This window comes from Ursus arctos, unplaced genomic scaffold (genome assembly GCF_023065955.2).
Source record: "Ursus arctos isolate Adak ecotype North America unplaced genomic scaffold, UrsArc2.0 scaffold_4, whole genome shotgun sequence".
Lineage (NCBI taxonomy): Eukaryota > Metazoa > Chordata > Mammalia > Carnivora > Ursidae > Ursus > Ursus arctos.
The window spans coordinates 55546529-55571265 of record NW_026623056.1 but is presented as its reverse complement, the minus strand read 5'-3'; the positions used below and the strand labels follow the sequence as shown (position 1 = coordinate 55571265).

General features: G+C 33.0%; 1 protein-coding gene across 3 annotated transcripts in view; it reads left to right on the top strand.

Annotated features, from left to right (window-relative positions):
- The window catches only part of EPHA3 (EPH receptor A3), a 348397-nt gene that overhangs the window by 282452 nt on the left and 41208 nt on the right, over window positions 1–24737 (top strand). For all 3 annotated transcript variants that reach the window (XM_044381195.3, XM_026490828.4, XM_044381192.3), the window contains 4 exons: window positions 3191–3316; window positions 8578–8763; window positions 19645–19706; window positions 21345–21554. In XM_044381195.3, coding sequence (XP_044237130.1) covers window positions 3191–3316; window positions 8578–8763; window positions 19645–19706; window positions 21345–21554 — 584 coding nt within the window. The remainder of the gene's footprint in view (window positions 1–3190; window positions 3317–8577; window positions 8764–19644; window positions 19707–21344; window positions 21555–24737) is intronic.

The following is a 24737-nucleotide window of genomic DNA, read 5'->3' as shown; positions in this document are numbered from 1 at the left end:
GAAGGGATTATGTGCCTTGTATCCTGCATCACCTGATTCCTAGAACCTCTGGGGTCAGCAGTTAAAAGTCAGCAGCCAAAGCTCCCACAGTGAACAGGCTATTTTACTTGGGGATATGTGTATGCTCATATTTGTATTGTTCCCCAAATTTCGTGTGGATAGAAAAACAATTTATATGATTTTACTTAATTGCAATGAATCTGATTGGTTTTAGTTGAGAATGACTATTGAATTTTCAGATTATTAAGTAATACATATACTCCCTAGGGCTGCTAGGTATGGGAGGTAACAGTAAGCACACTTTCAAGGCTATTTAAAGCCAGTGCTTATTTAAAATGTTTGAGGCTTTGCTTTTGACAGCTCATTTTATAATGGTCTTTGCAAATTCTGATGCTAGTAAATTGCTTCCAAATTGATTTCCTTGAGGTGAGCAAAGTCAAATTGTTTTGTAGTTGTTTACAAGAAAAAACTTTGTAATTTGTTAATTGTTTGCAAGAAAAAATTTCATTTTGGGGGAAAAATTTAACTTTTACCTTATTTTTAAAAAATGTTTCCTTTGCCTTGAAAAGGAATACTTAATTTCCCTACCTTACTAGTTCCTTACCTTACAATCTACTAGAGATAAATCAAAACAGGATGATCATATAGCCTAGCCCCCCTTTGAAGGAAGCCTTCATTAAAATGTAACCAAATTGACTACACAAAATGATTCTGACACAACCTTATTTCCTAACATATTTTAATAAGTTCTTACAGTTACTTTTACTGTTTTCCTTACGCCTAAGCAAGAAAAGTATGAGAGCTTTCCTTAGTCTGTTTGCTTGTTTTAAGGGTAAAGTGTTTTGGTAATGATGATATTAGAAATAGGTTTAGTGTAATAGTAAACTATAGAAGACCACTGTCCTAAAGAGTGGCTCAGCCGTCTGTTTTTTATAGGAAGCAATAATGTTTACAATAATGGCAGAAGCTTGCAAACTGCTCTGGGAGCTCAAAAGGAATGGACATTTCGGAGTCCAAATTCTGTCTCCGGAAACCTCAATCACATTTAATAATTGTGAATAAACATTCTTAACATGAAAATATTAATAATGGCAATAATCTCTATCATTTATTGGGCCCTAACCACATAACAGGCACTCATGCCAGGCACTTGAATAGCAAGTTTTCAAGAGCTTTCTTTCTTTGGAACCTAGCTTTTTCTTTTTGCTGAGCTGTTCAAAGTAGAAAAGCTTCAAAAGTAGAGTTCTTACCTTCAAAACCAGGGCAAAGGACTTGTCGTTTCCCCATTTCAGTGGCTGTAACTCCCTAGATATTGGTATCTTCTTGAATTATCGGCCTCAGGATGGAGAAGCTGTCCTATTGCCATGCCCATGTCAACACAGGCTCGAGCAGGAGGAATGTTAGCCTTTCTTCTCCATTTGTTCCCCAATTCTCCCATTCCTACTCTAGAGTCTCAAAATCATCCGAAGATGTAGCTGAGGAAAACTGATTTTTTACTTCCTAAGCACCATTTATTTTTATAATACATTTTTTTCCTTATGCTTTTATTTCTTTACTCAATACCTTTATAGATACTTTTCAGGAACATAAATTATTATATGGTATAACCATGGCATTCACAAAGATGTCCTACAGGTCAATGAACTAATCACTTTCCACACTGTGAAATGCTAGACTTGTTGGCCTAATGTCCATTGCGCTGCAGGCTCTCCAGAATAATTACTGTCATCAGTCTCTACCCCCATTTCATGCAAAGTCCAAAACGGAGTCAAAGAAGTCTTGGGTCATCATAGAAGGTTCAGTAGCAATTTGTCATTAAGATCCTTTCATTATAAAATTATACTGGAAAAGATAACATCTGATTTTATTTGTTACTTTAGGATAAAAAAATTTTTCAATAATATAATGTGATAAATAAAAAAATATTTCACTTTTAGGCACCCCAGCCCCTTGCTAAAACAATGTTACCAATATTTTTTTTAACCAATGTTACCAAAGTTAAAAGTAAAAATCCATCATATTAGTACACACACAATATCCTTTAATGTTAGAGCATGTTTATGCACTTTAATAGATCCTAGTCTCCCTTTTTTAAAAAAATTTAGTTTTAGGGGTGCCTGGCCGGCTCAGCTGGTAGAGCATGTGAATCTTGATCTCAAGGTGGAGTGTTCAAGCCCCACACTGGGCATAGAGCTTACTTAAAAAAAAATAGTTTTACTTTAGAGAAAGTTAGTTTATTGAACATTCCAAATTGTTTCTAATATGACTTATTTTTCCAAGTGATAGGAATCTCATTAGTATTAAATCAAATCCAAAATGATTCTCCCATATCTTCTACCCATGTTATTTTCGTTATAGAACATCACAAAAGATATCACTTCAGAATAATTAAATGCATATATTACAAAGGAGGTTTATATTTAATAAGATATAAATATAATTTATGTTTGGAATTTAGCTTCTTAGCACCATTATTAAACTTACAGAGAATTTATATTGCCCTTAACCATGTTGAAAAGCTATATAATAAGATTTCAGTTGATACTGTAATTAGTACATGCATATAATACTCACATTGTGTATACATATCCTCACAGGTTTAAGTAGATTTCTAATTGCAGTGGGGGATTTTGATTATGAATGTTATTAAAAGCAGAATAATGTCAGACAAAAGACATGCTGTTTTATATCCTTTAATTAATTTACCCATAATTATAGCTGCCATTCCACCTTATGAAATTGTTTCACAAACCTTGATTTATTGTCAGATGTGGCATTGTCATAAATATTTGTTTACTGCACTCTCTGTAGAATCATAGCCGTGTCATAGCATGATGGGGTTCACTCAGTAATGCTTCTGGTATTAATTACTGGATCTACTCAATTCTGAACCACCCTCTCCTTGAGATTCCCCTTTTTGAAAGTCCATTTTCCTTCTAATGTTCTTGGAGAGAAAGTGCATTGTGTTTCCTCTTTTGTTTCATTATGGGAAACTTTGTTTCTTCAGTTGTTCAATACTTAGTCCAACTTCTCTGTCTGCCAATTGCTGTGATACCTGAGAACAAACTAAAAGTTGGTGTTCTTTTTAGTAATGGGTTTTTTTTTCTGCTAATAATGTGATTATAAAATTGCCTCAGTACAGTTTGTATAAATCTAGTACATTAATGCCTTTCTTCCTTCCCTTAAACAGTAAAACTTCCAGGTCTCAGGACTTACGTTGACCCACACACATACGAAGACCCTACCCAAGCAGTTCATGAGTTTGCTAAGGAATTGGATGCCACCAACATATCCATTGACAAAGTTGTTGGAGCAGGTAACCACCAAAGTAATCCCACTACCAACCCACGTGCTAATTACTAGCTTACAGCTATGAGTAAGAATGCTGCCTGAGATCACTCAAGTTCTCAAGCCTAAGTTATATTGCTATGAAAAGGGACATTTCCCCCTGATTTCATGATCAAAGGCAAGCAGTAAATAAATGAAGGAGTATTTAATGGAATGTAATGATTTCAAAGGTGCCAGACTTACAGACTCACAGACCATGGCCAGCTTTTTATTTATTGAATTTCAGAGCCAGCAGCCGCAAGAGCTCAGTCCTTCCCTGGCTATGCTGATCATGTGTCACAAAGCCTGTTGGGCTGAATAGGGATAACAGGATAAATGTGTCTTACTTTAAACAAGCTCACTATGTGAAAATTTTGATTTTGCAAAAAAAAGATAATTTTAGAATCCTCTTTGAAATTAAAAAAAGAGACAACATAAAACAAAATCATAAATGACACATTTTACACAAATTTACTCAAAACCATTTTTGAGTGAATAGTTTAAGTAATGCAAAGTGTTCCTTTTTAATATTTGCCTGTAACTTTGTAAGTCTTAATTCATTTGTGTTGAAGCTTGTTTTCATATGGACATCTCTTCATTCTAATCATGAATCTAGTCAATCATAGATCCATTAACAAACACCTGTGGATTGTTAATAGCAGTTGTGCATTTCCAATAAAAATTATACTTATAAAATAATCATATTTTTACATTTACACAAACAATATGAACATCTACAGACGCAGTATGAGATTGAATAAAAACTACTACTTAAAAGTAAAAATAAACAGTATTGTACAACAGTTTTATTCCATCATCTCATTAGTCAATATTGTTTTAAAAACAAATGCAAAGTTGATGTAGGAAATAGAAAGATTGAGAAATTAACTAATTGAATTATGGATAACATAGCAGATCATGTTTTCTGCAAGTGCTATATATATGACTGTTGCTTCTTTACACAAACGTGCATATAATTTTCTCTGTTTCTCTTTCTGTACATCAGAGCAGTATTTCGAATTCTAGCGGTGTTTGCTATTCAAGTAGGACGGTCTGAGCAATTAATATTATCTAAATAAAATGATAATTTACTAAGTCTTCTCCTGTAACTTTATTAATATTTTATCCTCCTAAAACTCACATGTGCAGGTACTATTAAAATATGGAACTAGTAATTCATAAAAGGAGAATAGAGTATGTGCTTCTTTTTCCACAATCTGACTTAAGAATATACACATTCATCGTGTATCTATGTTAATCCAGTTAAAGCAAATATATATTGATTATTCTCTTTCATTTGTACAGTTCTGCTTTGTAAACTGCTCTGTGGTGCAGAGGGCTTTTGTGGTGCTGGTGTTAATGTCCCACAAGAGCGCACTGTTCTCCAGCAGGGAAACCTTGGAAGTATAGGAGGCAGATTTTGCACACTCAACTCATGTGAGGAGGAGAGACCCATTTACGCTCAGCCAGTGTCCAGAAGGCCAGACAGACACATCGGGACCTTGAACTTTGGGACCTTCTGCATTAGTAAAAGTTTAAATATATCGATGTTATTGATAATTCCAGATATCTAGAACGCAGTAGTGTGAGACAAAGCATACTCATTAAAAATGGCATCTGATAAATGAGACAAAAGGAAAGGCTCCTTAAAACACTGACTCACTTAATAATTCCCAGTGCTCATTAAAGATCAGCATAAATCATCTTTTTTTCATTTCACTCTTCAAAGATATTTGTAAAAAAATAGACATATGCCCGATTTTCAGGGTTTTGTAGCCAATATCCTCATTTGCCTCATTCAGAGCAACAATACTGTGCCTGCTTTGCTTGCAAACAAGTGTATCTTCAAGGTCGATTACTCTTCTGGAAGATTTCCATATAATACTGTGCACACCCAATTCTAGTCTGTCTTGATTCACCTTTCAAGGGTTTGTCATCAAGACAGAATATGAGATCGAAATTTTGAGAGCCATCAATTTTTCTTAACATTTTGTTTTGCAAAATGTAAAATATCCACAAAAGTAGATGAAATTGTATAATAGTATAATGGAGAGTATAGTATGATAATACCCATTTCCACAACAACTTCAATAACAATCTATTCCTGGTCACCCTTCTTTCATTCATACACTTACTCACTTCTCATATCCTTTTAAGTTTTTAAAAGTAATGTTATCTAGAAAAATTTATTAATTATGCTAAGTTGATTAGCAACTATCTTCCATTGCTAAAAGACTGAATCTTTAGGTCAAAAACAGAACTCTCCCAGTCAATTAAGTATACAGAAAGACTCTTTCTATATGTGAGGTAATTCTGTAATTTTCCGTTGGAAAACTTATACAAAGAAATAGGTATAACAGAAACTCTCGTTTATACTTTGACTAATCAGAAGAATTATGCCCACATTGCAAATAACAAAATTAAAATTGAACTATAAATAAGTGACTTGCTCAAAGTAGTAAATTTTTTAATAATGCAATTCACAATGACTAAAATTCCCAGTTTTATTCCTTCACCCAACCATTATTTCAAAAATTAAATACTGAAAATTTCTGAAGGTAGAATATATTTGAATATATTCATTTAACTCCCTATTCTATGCTAGACATTCACATGATATTTAATTTTATTAGCCTTTTGGACAGGCATTGCCTCCATTTCACCAATGAGGAAACAAGAGCTAAAAATTTGAATGACCTATAGTCATATAGTTATTAATTGAAAACCTAAATTTGAATCTTTCACTTTCCAATTTCAAAGTCCATTCTAGACACGAATATTTACAGCAGTGCTTTCATGTAACATTTTTGTGAGGATTGAGTCATTCCTGCACAGTGCTTAGCTGACACATTAACATTGTTCCATATGTATTTTTATTATGCTTCTCTTATTAAAACAGTAGAAGGAGAGTGGAATTTGAAGCTAAAGCTGACTGTCATTCTACTTAAACACAAGTAGATTTTTTCCTCTATTTTAAATAACATGAGTGTAAGAAATTTTACTTTGAGCCAATTTGCATTGTGCATCTTAAATCAGAGTAGAGTCTGCCCATTCTCATAAAGCGTACTTTATTTCAAAGGACAAATAAAAACTGCTGCACTTATTGAATTTAAAAAATCAAGCAGTGCCTTCCAAGTGATCTCGTAGTTGCATTTTCTCTTAGAAATGACAGGAGTGACAGGATCTAAGTTTTCTTTCTTTTAGGTTCAAAGTGAATTGAATAACACCATGTCAAATTTGACTAGATGGAAAGATCGACCCTTGCATTTGCCCAATCTTTGTTAATTTTTCTAACGGGGTTGTTTTAAGTTATTATAAGGAGAATTGAACTAACATTTAACATTTCCATGTTTGGTATAATGTATTGGTGACCATTTTTAGTATTTATCTGATGAAATAATCATATTTCAAAATTTGGGGTTTTTTAAAAATTAGCATTACTGAAACATCATTTTCTGAATTTTGGAGGTAGATAGACATTTACTTATGTCACATATCTCATTGAGAAGAAAGAAAAGAGCTCTAATTGACCCACTTGAAATTGGAACTCTTCCCCTGATTGCCCCAGTGAGGTACTTTTACAAAATGCTCTCCTTTACAAATACTTCTCCAAGGTGACATTAACCTTGCTATCACCATCATCATCACAACCACCTCTTCTTACATCAATACAGAATTTGACAGTTTAAAAAGCATTTTTATATCTGTGCTTTAATTTGATCTAACTCTTCAGAGGTACCGCTCTCTTCTCTATACTCCCTGAAATGGAAGAAATGAGATCTGCCTTATTTAGCATTATAACCCTGTGTTTTTCAACGTGTCTGTCATACTGTTGCCAATTGATGAGTATTTATTTAAAAAATGTATAAATAACTGCTTTTGGACCTTAAGTGACTTTGACAAGTTACAGCATAAGTCATTGTTTTGGAAACAGTAACAAAACTGGATTCCTGAGAAAGGGTCAAGTCTAGGGGAGTTTAGAGCTTCCTGGAGAGAAGCGAGTCATTTGTAGTAATGCAGCTGGTAAATCAATAGGGTAACCTGCTGCTTTTGTGGGTTGAACCACTTTCTTGGACAAAATATAGAAAAAAAGAAGCATCTCATGTCTTGACAGCTTCTTTCTGGCTGATCATGGGGCATGGGACTTCTACAAAAACACAGTGAGAAGGTTGGACTAAGAACACTCTTCCACTCCATAGATAGCCTAATGGTTATGTAATTCATCCTTTTCAGAAAAACCTCTCATTTAATATAAAAAATAAAAAAAAAAACTTCTAAAGTGTTGTACAAATTATATCTAATAAGCCACATGATATTAGGATTTCCTCTATGAACAAGAAATGTTCTATGGGTGGCACTACTTTGTGTCAATTACCATGGCAAGCAGTGGGTCAGAGAAATGAATGTAAAGGGTCTCTGCCCTCAGGAAGCTCAAAATATGATGAAAGAGTAATGGGTAAATCTTCTCAATAACAATATATATGAAGTTAGTGCCCAAACTAGCTCCAGGAAGTTTTATATTAGTTGGACTAGACTATTTAAAAGTCAGCAACACTCCATATTCAGTAAATTCTGGATTAATCATGCATTTAAGAGAAGTTTTTTACAGAAGACATTAAATCTAAGAAAATATTTATAGTGATTCCATAGAAAATACGTGCTACCTTTTTTTGATACTAGTATTTTCTTCTTCCTTCCAGAAGCTCAGAGAACTTTACTAGTATGTCAGTCATGCAACATGCCAATACTCCAATAAAATGAATTGATAGCAGATGCTTCTGTTCTCATTTTCAGAGATTCTGAGTGTATTGCTGAATAGGTTCTCTGAGTAATAACAGAATGGCTAGAAACAGCTGAAATTTGATCCATTGCTCAACCCATAATATCTGTGTTGGTCTGTTGACTACCCTCAGGAAATGGTAGCTATGAAAACAAGGAGTTAAAACCCTAGTAGATATAGCTTTCGACTTTCCTCTTATTCCTTCATAGTCTATTATTCACAATGGGGTACTTGAAAATGTATGAGGCTACTCACAAGGTCCATTTTCCAGTAGGGTGTGGATGCCCGGAGGTTTCTTAGGGAGTCTCTGATTATCATCTTCTGAAATAAGTTGAAGGCCTACAGTGTACATCTTGCTGGTCAAAGGTGTAAATACTTTGAATGGGATTATTGAGAGGAAAGAGTTGTTCTCTGCTGGTACCTTTTTATGGTATAATCTCTTACCTTTTCTTGTTCTGTTCTTCTAACAGGTGAATTTGGAGAAGTGTGCAGTGGTCGCTTAAAACTTCCTTCAAAAAAAGAGATTTCAGTGGCCATCAAAACCCTGAAAGTGGGCTACACAGAAAAGCAGAGGAGAGACTTCCTGGGAGAAGCAAGCATTATGGGACAATTTGACCACCCCAACATCATTCGACTGGAGGGAGTTGTTACTAAAAGTAAGTCAAGTCCAAAGACAGACTTTTGCCTGTGTTGAGCAGAGGTTATTTAAACCCAAACTCGACTGTTAAAGAATTTTGATTTTTTTTTTTTTCATAGCTGTCAGTCCTAACAGAAAGACTGGTTTGGGGTTAACATGTCTTCTTTTGACAAAAGAGCAAAGATATTTAAGTAGTATTATATTGAAAGTGCTATTCTAGATCTTTAAAAATTGGGAAAACATTAGGAGCTAAAAAAAAATGGACTGTATTAAGACACGCTGATGAAAAGATAGTTAAGAAGTGAATTGTGGAGAAGTCTCTGTTACGTAGAGTAGCGAGGAAAAGCAATGACTCAGTTTTGACAGGAATTGCTGGGAACTCCCAGCTAGCTGCCTTTTCTTTTACTGTTCACCAGTTTCAGTTAAACTTCCAAATCTTTACCCCCCTGGCTTTAGGAAAATTATGGGAGTTCGGGGACTGCTTCTGAGCTGTAAAGATTGGGATCACATTAGACCCAAGGTCTTTTCCTGGTTCTCTGTGGATTTCAAATAATTCTAATCTAGAGTCCCAGATGGATTTTTGACTGGTCTGGGGAAACTCTGGCTCACAGCCCATGATAGAGATCTGAACTTATTTCCATGATAGTTTCTCCAGCCAGACTCAAAAGGAATCCCGTGAGGCAGATATGTGATTTTTGGCTCCAGTACCAATGAAAACCTCTTGAGAATGCTCTAGGATTTTTTTTTTTTTCCTCAAGATTTTGGAGCACAGGATGAAGAATAAGCTAAATTGGCAGCAAACTACTTAGAGCGAAAGACAACATATGGCAGGAAATTTGGCATCCTTTAGGGGATAATTCATTGGCATCATATTTACGTATTCTATGGTTACCAACAGACATTACACATTATATTTTTTCACAATGATATTTTTCTTTAACATTACGTGGAGCACTTTCCAAATGGCACTAATACCTATTCTCATCTTAGTGTGACTAAAAAGGCACTTCCTTTCTCACAAGAGCGTGGTATAATTGAAATGTACTTTGATTTCCTTTGGAGTTTTCTTATATAATAAATGGGATTAAGAACTGAGTAATGTAGAACTAAACCATAAACTGTAAGCCCATATTAAGTATGATAAGAGGCATTTTTCCCTTTGTACTCCTAAAAATTAGGCCACACTAGTAGTACCTCTGAAATATTTTCTGAGGAAGGACATTTGAAACTATTTTTAAAATTAATTAAAAAAAAAAAAAACACTGTTAGTAGTAGTAAGGATTGAGAAAATGTTCAAATCCTTTGTTCCTCCAGGGCAAGACCATACTACTTAATGCCTGTAGAATTATAGAATTATGTCTAACTGGAGTTTTAATAATCAATTAGCCATTTATTCTCCTTTATATCATCCTTGCCAAGTGGTTGTCCTTCAGATCTTGACCCCGCCCCCGGGGCTTGGGGAGGAAACTCATTTGTACTTTAGTCATTTTTCTTTTAACTCAATTTTCATAAGGTTTTTTTTTTTCATAAGGTTTTCTTTATGAGTTGACTATTGTGTGCCAGACATTGTACTATGGATGTCATTTCATTATTACCACTACCCTGTGAATTAGATATGATAATTCCATTTGCGTTTGAACAAACAATAACTATAAAGAGCAAGTAGCTTGTCTAACTAGAAAGTGCTGGAGATAGCATTGGAAACTTGGTCTGTTGGTTTCACCTCTTGTCCGCAACAATGGACAAAAATGAGTTTCTAATTTTCATTTTGTATTCTACTTATTCTTTTATATCTTGATTTTTTTAAATTTCCCTAATAATTTGATCAGAGCAAGGAATCCCTCAAGCTTCAAAAATTTTCTGGAAAGAATTAATTAACCCTTAATACCTAAAACAAAATGTGAATTCTCCTAAAGGGGAAGAATCATGTTATTTTTAAGCAGTGATGAAAATAGAAACTGAATCATACTAGGTTCTTAATTTACCAATGTTAAGGAATAAAAAAAAATTGATTGCTTGAATGGAAAAAAGAGCATATCTTTTACCAATAGATCTTTCTTTGGTGTTAGTTCATTAAACTGAATGTGTGCTTCAAGGAAGTGCAATTGTGTATCAGTCAGGGAGTGTATCAGTCAGGGAGTGATGGAGAACATCACTACATTTTAGCATGGGCAGAATTATCACCGAACTTCTCTAACACCTACACCTAATAAAAACTGAGATAAAAGTGACTATCAAAATATGTATTAGATTTAAATTTGTTTATTGATAGGCTCTTATATTTTATCAAATGTAGATTGATTTTTTGGTTTCCAGTGTTAATGAATTATTGAAAATGACCTGTTATATTTTGCTTCTTGTTACCTATAAATTCATTCACTAAATGATGAGCAACATTAAACCATAATCATTATGGCAGGTTTTCTTTAAATATAAAAATGAAATAATAAAATATGAATTATGGACATCTGGCAAAGAAATCCATAAAACAATGCCCAAGACCAAACTGCAGAAAAAGAATGCATTACGGAAAAAAAGACTTTAAAAATCATAGGGATTATACATTAAGTGCCTTATTCAAGTCTGATTTTGTTAACATTCTAATGTGGATTACAACTGCCTTATTCTTAGGGTGAAAGTTCTAAATTTGATAAATCTCCCTGGTCAAATAATCATGTAAGAGGTTGCCAAATCTGACTATATGGATCCCCATCATCTCATATAGTGCAAACATAATAGAGTAGTGGACCCAGATTAGAGTTTGAACCCCTTTAGTAGTATATTTAAAAGCTCTAAGTCTGGTACCCTATAACATCTGAGAGGAAATAGAAATGCCTTAAAATGAAGTTAATATGTTGCATTTAACATATAAATAGGGCAATTTTGTCACCAAACTTTATTCATCCACTCCTATTATTTTCTGTTTCCTGAGAATATATGACTGCTAAAACAATCTAATTGCAAAGTTCAGAAACACACACACACCAAAAGTGATGCAGAACTTATAATTCAATAAACAAAACTGTGTTTAAAGAAGAAAACCAATTATATCAATATCTGGATTAAGAATTAGAAGGTCAGAGTTCAAGTTTTAACTCAACCCAACTGGAAGTGAGACCTTTGGCAAATCAAACCACTCACAGAGACTCAGTTTCTTTACTTGTAATTCAGAATAGCAGTTCTACTTCACTATTTCCAGATACTTTAAAGATCAAATAAGACTATACAGGAATACATTGTTAAGTGGAATAGACTATGAAAATCTGAATTACCACTTGCGGTAAGTTTGAGAATTTATCAGTTAATCTTGGCTGTATAGAAAAAACATTCATGTGGGGCGCCTGGGTGGCTCAGTCGTTAAGCGTCTGCCTTCGGCTCAGGGCGTGATCCCGGCGTTATGGGATCGAGCCCCACATCAGGCTCCTCCACTGAGATCCTGCTTCTTCCTCTTCCACTCCCCCTGCCTGTGTTCCCTCTCTCACTGGTTGTCTCTCTCTGTCAAATAAATAAATAAAATCTTTAAAAAAAAAGAAAAGAAAGAAAGAAAAAACATTCGTGAAAGCTATTCTTTTTTTTTTTTGCTCAATAATAATTCTTTTTAATATTGTTATTAATTTTATGCTTGAAACACTACATCTGTTATAAGGTATCATTTTCAAGTCATTTATAGAAAGCCCTTTATTCAATCATTATATTTCCATTTATTTGAATTGAACCATAAACAATTTTAATGATACATTTTGAGCTTGATGGTCTTAAACAAGAGAAGGTGAGAGAGTCTCTGATCTTCAAAGTAGCAGAAGGCTGGGGGCACAGGCTCTGCTCAGAACTGGTACTAACATGTGTTATCAATTGTAGTTGAAGTTCAAAAAGATGGAACTTGTTTTTGGCCAATGTTTGATATTTCTGCCATCACACCATTAGTCAAATGATGTTCATACTCCAAGAAGATCCCTATTGGCCACTTTTTACCTAGTGAGATAGAAGGAATTCTATTAGATAAGATTGATGTGGTTTTGTTGGTATTTGGGAAGGGATTATTTTCTGAAAATTAAAAAAAAAATAGTAATGTAGTGTAACTGTAACTTTGCATCATTAAGGAATACAGTGAACAGAACATTAGGACAATTTCTCATGATTAAAACATTTCTATACTGGTGTGAGCATCCACTTTACAGCAAAGGCTTAGTCATTTATTTACACCTTTCTATCTCCTGCACATATGATAAAAAATATTGCTGAAATAAGATGTCATTCTATGGTGAAATTGCCACATTCTTGCTATGTCCTGTTTACTTCTTTCTGAAAGTTTTCTTCTGCACTTGTCTCGAGGGTCCTAACTCCCTGTAATATTCAAAATAGACAATATATATGTTATATTTATTTTATTAATAATTTATAGAAATGGTTTGCTAGAATAAACCCTGGTGACGCAAGTTCTCATGCATTCATGACTAATTTGAGAAAAGAGTTGAGAACATCTGTATCCAAGTGTCTACAGCAATTAAATTAGGAAAATCTTTCAAATATATTGGAGAAAAAAATAAGACAGGGAATGCTATTTTTACACATTAAAGAATTTTCCTTATTTCTTCAACATTGTCCATTTATATTTTTTAGTTGAATTTGAATGACAAAAAATGTGTTGTTGTGTATTTTCCCCATTTAGGTAGGATGGGTTTACGATATTTTGGAAAGGTTAAATGCAACTTAACAATTGTTAGAGCATGACTTACAAGTGCCCAAAGACTAATTTTAGAGTGTCAGTTTAAATATACAATAACTCTCCTGAAAGAAAAACTATAATTATACACTTGCTTAATAACTGTCTGTGTAATTCTGACCATACACAACATCCCTAATTCATGAGGCTAAGGATACCTTGATACCAAATCATACAAGAATATTTTCAGAAGGGAGAATAACTGTAATGCATGAATAAAAATTCAATAACACTGGAATAATTATAAAGCCATAGCTAATAATTTTATCAAAAAAGATACTATATAATGCTCAAGTTTAGTTGATTCCAAGAATGCAAATTTGGTTTACTATTTAATCATTCTAGAAATTCACAACATTGATAGAAAAGAAAATGTCAATCTTGATAGATACAGAAAATAAACATTTTAATTTAAAAATTTTAGCACATCCTACATAGAAAATATTTGTCTGATAAATGTAAGTAAAAACCACAAAACAAAACAAAAAAAAACCTACAACAGCATATTCAATAGTAAAACATGAAAAGCATTTATCTTAAAGTAAAAATGAGAATCCTGCTATTATCAATTCATTATTATATATAAGGTCTTAATTTTTGCAATTAGACAAGAAAATAAATAAAAGGTAGAAAGCTTGAAAAGGAAGAAAAATGAAGCTGTCCTTGTAAAATCAAACTGAGCACATTCAGATTACTGTATTTATTGTTATTGCACTTATTATACAAATCAGCTTTGAATAGAAAAAGGGAGAGTAGAAATATCATTCCTGTCTTCCTTTTTAAGTATAATTCATATACAATGATATATTAGTTTTAAGTGGATGGTATGTTATTGATTACTAGCCTATCTGTACTTTTCATCTGTTCCTGTCTTAAAAAGTATTAAATTTTGTTTCAAATTAAGCACAAATACATTTAAAAAATGTAAGTCAGCTGAATGTAAAGCATTCAGTGTACTAAGATTGATGGAGTATGGTTAGTTAAGAAGACTTGGAGAATGTGTTTCTTAGCCTGATTTTGAAGAGAGAGATTATCTTTAGCCACCCTGAAATGATAGACTTATGATCAATTTTAACTGGCACTCTGCTAGTTTTAGAACTACATACAACATGGAGTTGGCACCTGCCCTCATTAATTCATAGACCAGTGGGTGTAATAGGGGTCATTTTTTAAAAAGATTTTATTTATTTGAGAGAGAGAGAGAGAGCTGGCAGAGGAGCAGAAGAGTAAGGAGAAGGACAAGCAGACTCCATACTGGGCATGGAGCCCTACATGGTTCTATCTCACAACTCTGAGATCATGACCTGAGCCAAAATCAGGAGTCCGATGCTGAACCAACTGAGTGCCTAATAGGGGTCATTCTTAAAATGAATAATGTCTTGATTAAAATGGAATTTGGAAAAGATTGTCCTATATTTTTATATGATTTAATGGCAAACCACAGAAAAATACTCTGATTTAGCTCATCAGAATATTCCTATTGGTCAGTTAGGTATAGTACATGAAAATCTAAAACCAAAACATTTTCTTCCCAAAGATGATTCTATTTTATTTTTCCTGGGAATAATGAAGCATATTTGTCAGTTTTTTTTTCAATTTTCCTCCTGCTGTGTATGCTTTTTTGCTTCCACCCTGATTCTGATTACATGATGTTAATAATGAGTGCTGGCTGCTAGGGTCAAAGATTTTGATCTTACAAACCACACGCATGTATTACAGCGTGTTTTAAATCCTTTGAAAATGAGACATAGAGTATGTGAGATACAATTACTGCTAATAGGAATTAATAGCATTTCTTTTGAAAATGAATTAAATTTCAATAATTTTTTAAAGATTTATTTATCTATTTGAGAGAAAGAGAGAGCACAGACACAAGCGGGGGGAGGGGCTGAAGGAGAGAGTGAGAATCTCAAGCAGGTTCCACGCTGAGTCTGGAGATCTACATGGGGCTCAATCCCAAGACCCTGAGATCATTACCTGAGCTGAAATTGGGTCAGTCAGTTAACCAACTGAGCCACCCAGGCGCCCCTCAATAGTTTTTTAAATCTTTTTAAAAGTAATCTCTATATCCAATGTGGGGTTCAAACTTACAACCCCAAGATCAAGAGTTGTATACTCTACTGACTAAGCCAGCCAGACACCCCAATAATTTTTAATATTTTAATCATGGGTAACTACTTTTTATATTTGAATGAAAATATTTCAATCTAAAGCCAACATTTATTTGTTTATTGCAAGAAAAATCTCTGTGTATGGCTATATATTTATTACATTTTCCTTTCCTTCTTTTTATAGAAAACATGATTAGGAAGGCCATGGTGAAATACATAATGTTGAACCTGGAATTCTTATATATTCTGAATCACATTTCTGGTGTCATCAAATAGTGGTTCAATGATTAATACTATATCTGAACCACTGAGGATTGCTGGGGAAATGAACTGATTGTAACAGACTGATTCACTTCCCTTAACCCTTTTAGTTATGAAAGATCATAATTTTATTTATACTCATGAATCAACTTAGGAACAAAAGTAAAATTCCCCTGCATATTTTGTTTTGCTCATTTTTGATGGCGTTTCATTTCAGCCAGTCAACAACAATTTTATTGAGTTTTGTATGGATACTCAGATGTATTTTAGGATTTCTTAGGGCAGCGAATGATACAGGCTCTTGAAAAAGCTGAGAATGTTACTTCATCAAAATACATATGAGAGAGCATGCAACCTTGATAGAAACACATTGCATCCATGTGCAGATGAACAGATATTTTATAAATAATTTCCAGCTATATTTAATACATGTTGGAACTAGTTCTTACCACTATTGCAGAGAGTTTCTTTTCCTTTAACCCTGTTTATTATAATCAAAAGCACAAGGGAAACTAAGATAGAATAGAAACTTAGACACTAAAAAAATAAAACTTAGAAATCAAGGTTTTCCGAGGTAGAATATTTGTGATTCTGTTTATTCCTTGTCTGTACATTTGGGTTTGCTGAATCTTTGAACTTAATATAAAGCATATTTTCAGACTTGCCCATCTTAACTGATGTGTTTACAAATACCTAAATTTTAGAGCTAAATGCAGCCTGATCTGATTTCTGAATGGTCATGGGGCTTTGGCTTAATTGACTGGTTTGATTTTTCAGCTACTTTTATTTCCCTTGCCAAACATTCCACTAGACATGCTAACAAGAAACGAAATGGTCATAAGGCTGGAAGCCAGAAGGAAATGAGTGATAAGCAAAGGTCTGGGTAGTACGAAAACATGGTAACTGGCCACTGTAATTGAGAGTTGGCTGTATGAGGCAAAATATCTGTGACTACACTTAATGTATGCATTGGATTTTGCTAGCATGTTATTCTTCATAGAATGGTATTAAGGCAAGAACATGGAAAATTACAGTGATTTATAGAAAGCATGCATATGAAGGATTTCATTCATTCATTCATTCATTCATTCATTCATTCTTTTGTTCACTCATCCATTCTTTTAATTTCAGATCAGTCTCTGGGACCAGTTTTTAGGCTTTGGATTGATCAGTTCAGAAGAGATAGAGGTTTTCAAGAAAATGTTGAATTTTCCCTTTCTTCCCGAATATTGTTAAGTCAAAGCTTAATTAGAATTTTGAAGAACCAAGTTCTAGAGGCTTAAGCTTTTGGCTAAATGACTTTTCAGACATTACCCGATTAACTAGATATATATGATGTGTTACCCAAAATACATAGCTAAATTAGTACCTTAATGGAAAATAGATTGGTATATCAATTGATTGTTACATATATAAAAATTATCTGAAAATTATATATATATTTTTAATGATTTTTTTATTATATTATGTTAGTCACCATACAGTACATCCCTGGTTTCCGATGTAAGGCTCAATGATTCATTAGTTGTGTATAACACCCAGTGCACCATGCAATACGTGCCCTCCTTACTACCCATCACTGGTCTATCCCATTCCCCCACCCCCCTCCCCTCTGAAGTCCTCAGTTTGTTTCTCATAGAATTTAAATAATTTTTCTTACCTCTTAATAAATAAGATCTATAGATTGGGATACATCCAAATACTAAATATACCAAGTATAACCTTCGTACTACCAAGCCATATAATTCATAACTAGTGTGAAATAAGAGTTTTTACCTATGAAAGGAAAAAGCAAGCAAAGAAAGCTCTTTTCTTTTTTTTTCTTTTTTTTTTTTTAGATTTTATTTATTTGTTTGAGAGAAAGAGAGTACAGAAGCTGGAGGGCAGGGGGCAAAGGGAGAGGGAGAAGCAGACTCCCTGTTCAGCAGGGAGATCTACATGGGGCTCGATCCCAGGACCCTGAGGTCATGACCTGAGCAGGAGGCAGATGCTTACCCCACTGAGCCACTCAGCCTCCCCAGAAAGATATTTTCTATCATCAGAATGGCAAACTAACCTTCATGATATAGAAGGAACATATGAGGAAAACTTAAATGTGCGCTACAATGAGGGGTGCATTGATGTTTGTTAAAAAGTCATTTGCTTGAGGTCTTTCAGTAGTGCTCAGTCAAGATTAGATTCAGGTCCTCCAGACATGCGATTTTCCTTCTTTTTGTAACATGATGGAATTATATTTAAAACAATATGGCAGCAAAAATAAAGGAAGAGAGTTAATAGTGTAGTAATAGTAGGTTTTGAAATCAGAGACAGCAGTGTTGGGGATCTGTTGGAGAACTAGCTACTTGTGTGACCTCAGCAGATTTCTTAAATCCACAATGCTTCTGGTTGAGGACACCATAAAATGAGAATAATATATATTACTAAAGCACAAGATGATGTGAAGATGAAGTGGTGTAATGTATGTATGTAATATATATATATATATATATATATATATATATAATGCTACATATTTCTAATTATGAAAAAAATTGCTAGTGTTTTCTGTATATAAAAAATATGCATTTTCCATATTTCTTTTTCTTTTTGAATTGTTCATTTTGCATTACTTATTTTCCAAGTTGTTATCATAATGTTTATAGAGTTATATTTTCACCTTTGCTCACATGACTTTAAACATAACAATTATCTAAAATGATACAGATTTCAGAGTTGTCATTTTAATTCAGAATAATCCATGGAATTGACATCCAACAATTGCCTGAATCACTATATATTTAAACATTTATTCTATTTGTGAATCTATATATCAGTATACTTAGCACTTTTGTATCTAATGCTTTTTCTTATTTTAAATGTTTCCCTCAGTATAGATTTCCGAAAGTAACAGCATAGTGGATTCAGGTTGCTGCTTTTGGTTTTATTATTTATTAGCTGTAGGACATTGAGTAAGTTAATTACCCTCTACATATCTCAGTTTTCTCATGTGTAAAATGGGAATGATAATGATTAATAAGTTATCATACATAGGTATCATATATATATAGGTATCATATATAGGTATCATATATATCATATATATGAGATCATATATCATATAAACCAGCATCTTGCACATAATAAGTGCTATATAAATGAAGTTAAATGCTCGTTAAAAGATTTAATGGTATTTAAGGTCACATATTTCTAAAATGGTTATTATAAGTTACTGCCAACAGCTATTTTAATTTTATTTTCCTTTTAAACATGGATTTTATATTTTTAATGTTAGTTGAATACAGATTTTTAAGGCTTATAATTATTTGTCTTAATTGTTTTATGCAATTCACATATAGGATCCATGAAGATGGGGACTTTGATTTTCTTGCTCTAACCAGCATAAAAGGGAACACCTATTACATAGCTCTATAAATACCCATAGAAAGTATAAATGATTGTGGAAATCCTGGCTCTATCTTGGCCTGGAAGGCAGAAATGTTTGATTTTGTCGATCAGCTAAGATGAAATTAAAGGGAAGAAAGGGGGCATATTTTATGTTCACAGAAAGCCATGCCAAATAAGCTAATTTAGATACCGTAGGTTATAGGCCCTGGTTCTGAAAACCAATCTTCTTCAACTTTTTTTGGCTTTATATTTCACTGAATTTTTTTTTTTTTGCAATTTTGCAAAATTGGGAAAATAGGGAAATCTTTTACATTTTTTAATTCATCAGGTGTATCAAAGTATATTGTATATATTCATCATGTGATATTATGTTGAACTTTGTTGATAATTAGGTTTAATTTCTTATTTACCCTATATCCAGGTAAACCAGTTATGATTGTCACAGAATACATGGAGAATGGTTCCTTGGACAGTTTCTTACGTGTAAGTAGAAGATTTATATATATATTCATATATCTCTTATCCCTCTGTATATCTATATACATATATGCATAAAAATGGAATGAATTGCTGAAAATGTTAGAGGCAACCTCTAATATTTTGCCAGCAGTTAGATAACAAAGTTTAAAGTAAAACTGAAATCTGGGGGGACTAAATAGTAAGAGGAAGACTAAAATTGCATCTTAATCTTGCAGCATCCAAAATAAATGGTTTGTATTTTTAAAACAAATTTGTGCAATCTTCTTCAGCCTTTTTGTACTGCCAAGATTCACATTGGTTAGAATAAAAATTAAAAAAAGACTCTTAAAGTAAGACATAAATAACATTGGTGTAAGACGAATATTTTCTTTTCTTCATTTAAAGTAACCTCAGACTGCTGTTAGATAGAAGATTATCTCTCACAAAGAAATGCTGTCTCAGAAAATAAGCAAGTGTTATAATTCCAAAGTATTTTCTATTCATAGATATCATTTTGGTGATATATATGCATCCATACATATTTTTAATTATGTAAACTTAGTAATTTTTTAAAAATTATTTCAGCAAATATTTTTTCAAAGAAATGCAGAAGTTTTATGGAGAACAAGACATTGCCAATCACCAGCCACTGCAAAGGATAAAAAAGACATATATTCTGTGTTCAATATGCTTTCAGCACTATAAAATAAAGATAGATGATAGATAGATGATAGATAGATAGATAGATAGATAGATAGATAGATAGATAGATAGCATGGGATAATTCATTATCATGGAGGAAAATTTTAAATATTCTATAAATGAGAAATTATTTAATATTCATGAGGCAAATACAAATTTTATCAGCAATTATTTTCCCAAGCATTTTAAACACAAGTATTTTTCAAATCAGGTAATTAAAATCATTATAATAAATACTCTTTTAAATTGTTATGGTGCAGATATAACTAGACATAAAATTTTATATCTATCTATACATGCATTTATGCACATATGTACATATGTATGTATGTGTGTATTTATTTACCTGTTTATCATATAAATCATTTATTTTTATTTAAATCCAAGTAAATGGAAGCTTTTCTAAATACAGAACTCTGGCTTTGTGTTTTATTGTTTTCCATTTTATGACCTGTAACTCAAGATTGAGCAGAAAAACAAATATTCAGTAAATATTTTTTACTAATTCTGAACTATTTATTTATGATGATATTTAAACATTTAACATCCACCTTCATTGAAGCAATTAATAAAACATCTGGAAAACCAGAAGGAAGAAGGGACATTTAATCAAAAAGATATGTAAAACTAAAATAGCCACAGGATTCATTTCATTTTGTTCTTGAACTGAAAATTTCTGAGGGGTTTGTATGTCACAAAAAGACCAGGAAAGGTCTGGTTTTGAACCTGAAGTCAAAGAATATTAGCGTACTTCTTGTAATCAGTATTTAGTAATGCAGCTACTGTGCTATTTCGTTTTAGCCTTGTATCTATTTATTCATGTATCTTGTTAGGCTGCAGTGCTTAGAACTAAAATGTATATAGTCAGTCTTTTTACAGTTCAGTATGTGAAATTTTAGCCAAGATATATCTTTAAAAGAAAGCAACACATCTTAATTGTGTATTTGAAATACTTCTCAGAAACACGATGCCCAGTTTACGGTCATCCAGCTAGTGGGGATGCTTCGAGGGATAGCATCTGGCATGAAGTACCTCTCAGATATGGGTTATGTTCACCGGGACCTTGCTGCTCGTAACATTTTGATCAACAGTAATTTGGTGTGTAAGGTTTCTGATTTTGGACTTTCACGTGTTCTAGAGGATGATCCAGAAGCTGCTTATACAACAAGAGTGAGTCACTTTTTCTTTTTTTTTTTCCATTTTTATCTTTGTTTTCCACCCTGTGTTATGTTGACTTGCAAATAAATAGAAATCACGTCTCTCAGTGCTTTGTCAATTATATCTTCTCCTAAAGGAAATGTATCCTTTAATATTTAACTACTGTTACTTCTTCTGGGAAAATAGATGGTCACTGTTTATAAGGTGGGTGATGATGGTAATTCTGAAGTGTCATACATCGGTTTAATGTTTCCGCCACAAAGCAGCATGGTTCTCGCATGTCTGAAGTCTTGGGATTTTTATATTTACCCATTTTTACATCGTGGTTGAACCACCTTTAGTAAACAGATTGGATAAATTCCCAGTACCTCCATCCAACTAGACATAATTTTAAAGCATTTTAAAATTCATGTTTACCTAAGCAACACATGCTCATGTTATAAAAATTTCAAAGCAAAGCAATAAAAAGGAGAAAAGTCATCCATAATCATGCCACCCACAGAGAACATTTGTAACTTTGTCAGTCGATTCTTCAAGATTGTTTCTGCATACCTATTATACACACCTATGCATCAATACATAATTAGAATAGGATTATTCATAATATCACTGTATAACCTGTTTTTCTCTTAGCAATATACCTGTTGAATATATTTCATTGTCATTAAATAATCTTCAAGTTTTCATTTTTAGCAGTTTTATCTATTCTGTTATCTGGTTGTACCATTTTTTAAAATCAATCTCTAATTGTTGGACAAATTATTATTATATCTAGCTTTTCTTTCTTTTTGATCAGGAAAGGTCTGGTTTTGAACCTGAATTTTAGATAGAAATAGAATAGAATAGAAATAATATTCTATTATTTTTATTTTTTTTTTCATTATGATAAGTGTACTCTTTAATCCCCATCTCACCCAGGTACCCTCTTGTAACCATCAGTTTGTTCTCTATAGTTAAGAGTCTGTTTCTTGATTTGTCTCTTTCTCTCTCTTTTTTTTTTCTTTGCTTGTTTGTTTTGTTTCTTAAATTCCACATATGAGTGAGATCATATGGTATTTGTTTTTCTCTGACTGACTTATTTCACTTAACATTGTGCTTTCTAATTCTACCCCTGTTGCTGCAAATGGCAAGATTTCATTCATTTCATGGCTGAAAAATATTCTTCTGTGTGTGTGTGTGTGTGTGTGTGTGTGTGTGTGTGTGTGTGGTGTACCACTTCTTCCTTATCCATTCATCTATCAGTGGACATTTGGGTTGCTTCCACAGTTTGACTATTGTAAATAATGTTACAATAAACATAGGGCTGCATGTATCACTTTGAATTAGTGTTTTGTGTTTTGGGGGTATATACCCAGTAGTATGATTACTGGATCATAGGGTAGTTCTATTTTTAATTTTTTGAGGAACCTCCATACTGTTTTCCACAGTGGCTGCACCAGTTTGCATTCCCACCAACAGTGAACAAGGGTTCCTTCTTCTCCACATCCTTGCCAACACTTCTTGTTTCTTGTGTTGTTTCTTTTAGCCTTTCTGACAGGTGTGAGGTGGTATCTCATTGTAGTTTTGATTTGCATTTCGCTAATGATTAGTGATGTCGAGCATCTTTTCATGTGTCTGTTGGCCATCTGTATGTCTTCTTTGAAGAAATGTCTGTTCATGTCTTCTGCCCATTTTTAATTGGATTATTTTTTTTTGTCTTAAGTTGCATTAGTTCTTTAAATATTTTGAACACTATTCCCTTATGGGATATGTCATTTGCAAATATCTTCTATTCAATAGGTTGCCTTTTAGTTTTGTTCATTGTTTTCTTCGTTGTGCAGAAACTTTTTGTTTTGATGTAATCCCAACAGTTCATTTTTGCTTTTCTTTCTCATCTCAGGAGACATATCTAGAAAAATGTTGCTAACGCTGATGACAGAGAGATTACTGCCTATGCTCCCTTAAAGGATTTTTATGATTCCAGGTCTTACATTTAGATCTTTAAACCATTTTGAGTTTATTTTTGTGTATGATGAAAGAATGTTTTTTGGTTTCATTCTTTTGTATATGGCTGTCCAGTTTTCCCAACACCATTTGTAGAAGAGACTATCAGTTTCCTATTTATATTCATTTCTCCTTTGTCAAAATATGATTGCAGGTTTATTTTTGGGTTTTCTGTTCTGTTCCATTGATCTATATGTCTATTTTTATACCAGTACCATTACCATTTAATTACCACTGCTTTGTAATATAACTCGACATCTGGCATTGTGATACCTCCATTTTTTTTTTTCAAGATTGTCTGGACTTTTTGGGGTCTTTTGTGGTTCCATACAAATTTTAGGATTGTTGGTTCTAGTTCTGTGAAAAACGCTGTTGGTACTTTGATAGGGATTGCATTAAATGTGTAGATTGCTTTGGGTAGTGTGGACATTTTAACAATATTTGTTCTTTCAATCCATGAGCATTGAATGTCTTTCATTTCTTTACATTGTCTTGAATTTCTTTCATCAGTGCTTTATAGTTTTCAGAGCACAGGTCTTCCACCTCTCTGGTTAAGTTTATTCCTAGATATTTTATTGGTTTAGGTGCAATTGTATATTGTATTGTTTTCTTAATTTCTCTTTCTGCTGTTTCATTACTGGTATATAGAAATGCAACAGATTTCTGTACATTCATTTTGCATCCTGTGACCTTACTGAATTCATTTATCAGTTCTAGTAGATTTTTGGTGAAGTCTTTCGGGTTATCTATATATAGTCCCATGCCATCTGCAAATAGTGAGTTTACTTCTTCTTTATTTGGATGCCTTTTATCTCTTTATGTTGTCTAATTGCTTCTGGTACTATGTTCAATTAAAGTGGTGAAAGTAGACATGCTTGTCTAGTAGTATCTGACCTTAGGAGAAAAGCTCTCAGTTCTTCACCACTAAGTATGCTGTTGGCTGTGGGTTTTTCATATTATACCTTTGTTATGTTGATGGATGTTCTCTCTAAATCTATTTTGCAGAGGGTTTTTATCATGAATGGATGTTGTACTTCATCAAATGCTAGCTTTTCAATATTTTATACAAATGAATAATGATCCATCTGCATTCATAACTGTATGAGTCTGATAATTTCCTTATGATATAACCCTAAAAGTGGATTTTCTGAGTCAAAAGTGGATTTTCTGTGCCTATTTTAAAAGCACACTTACCTACATACTGATAAAAAT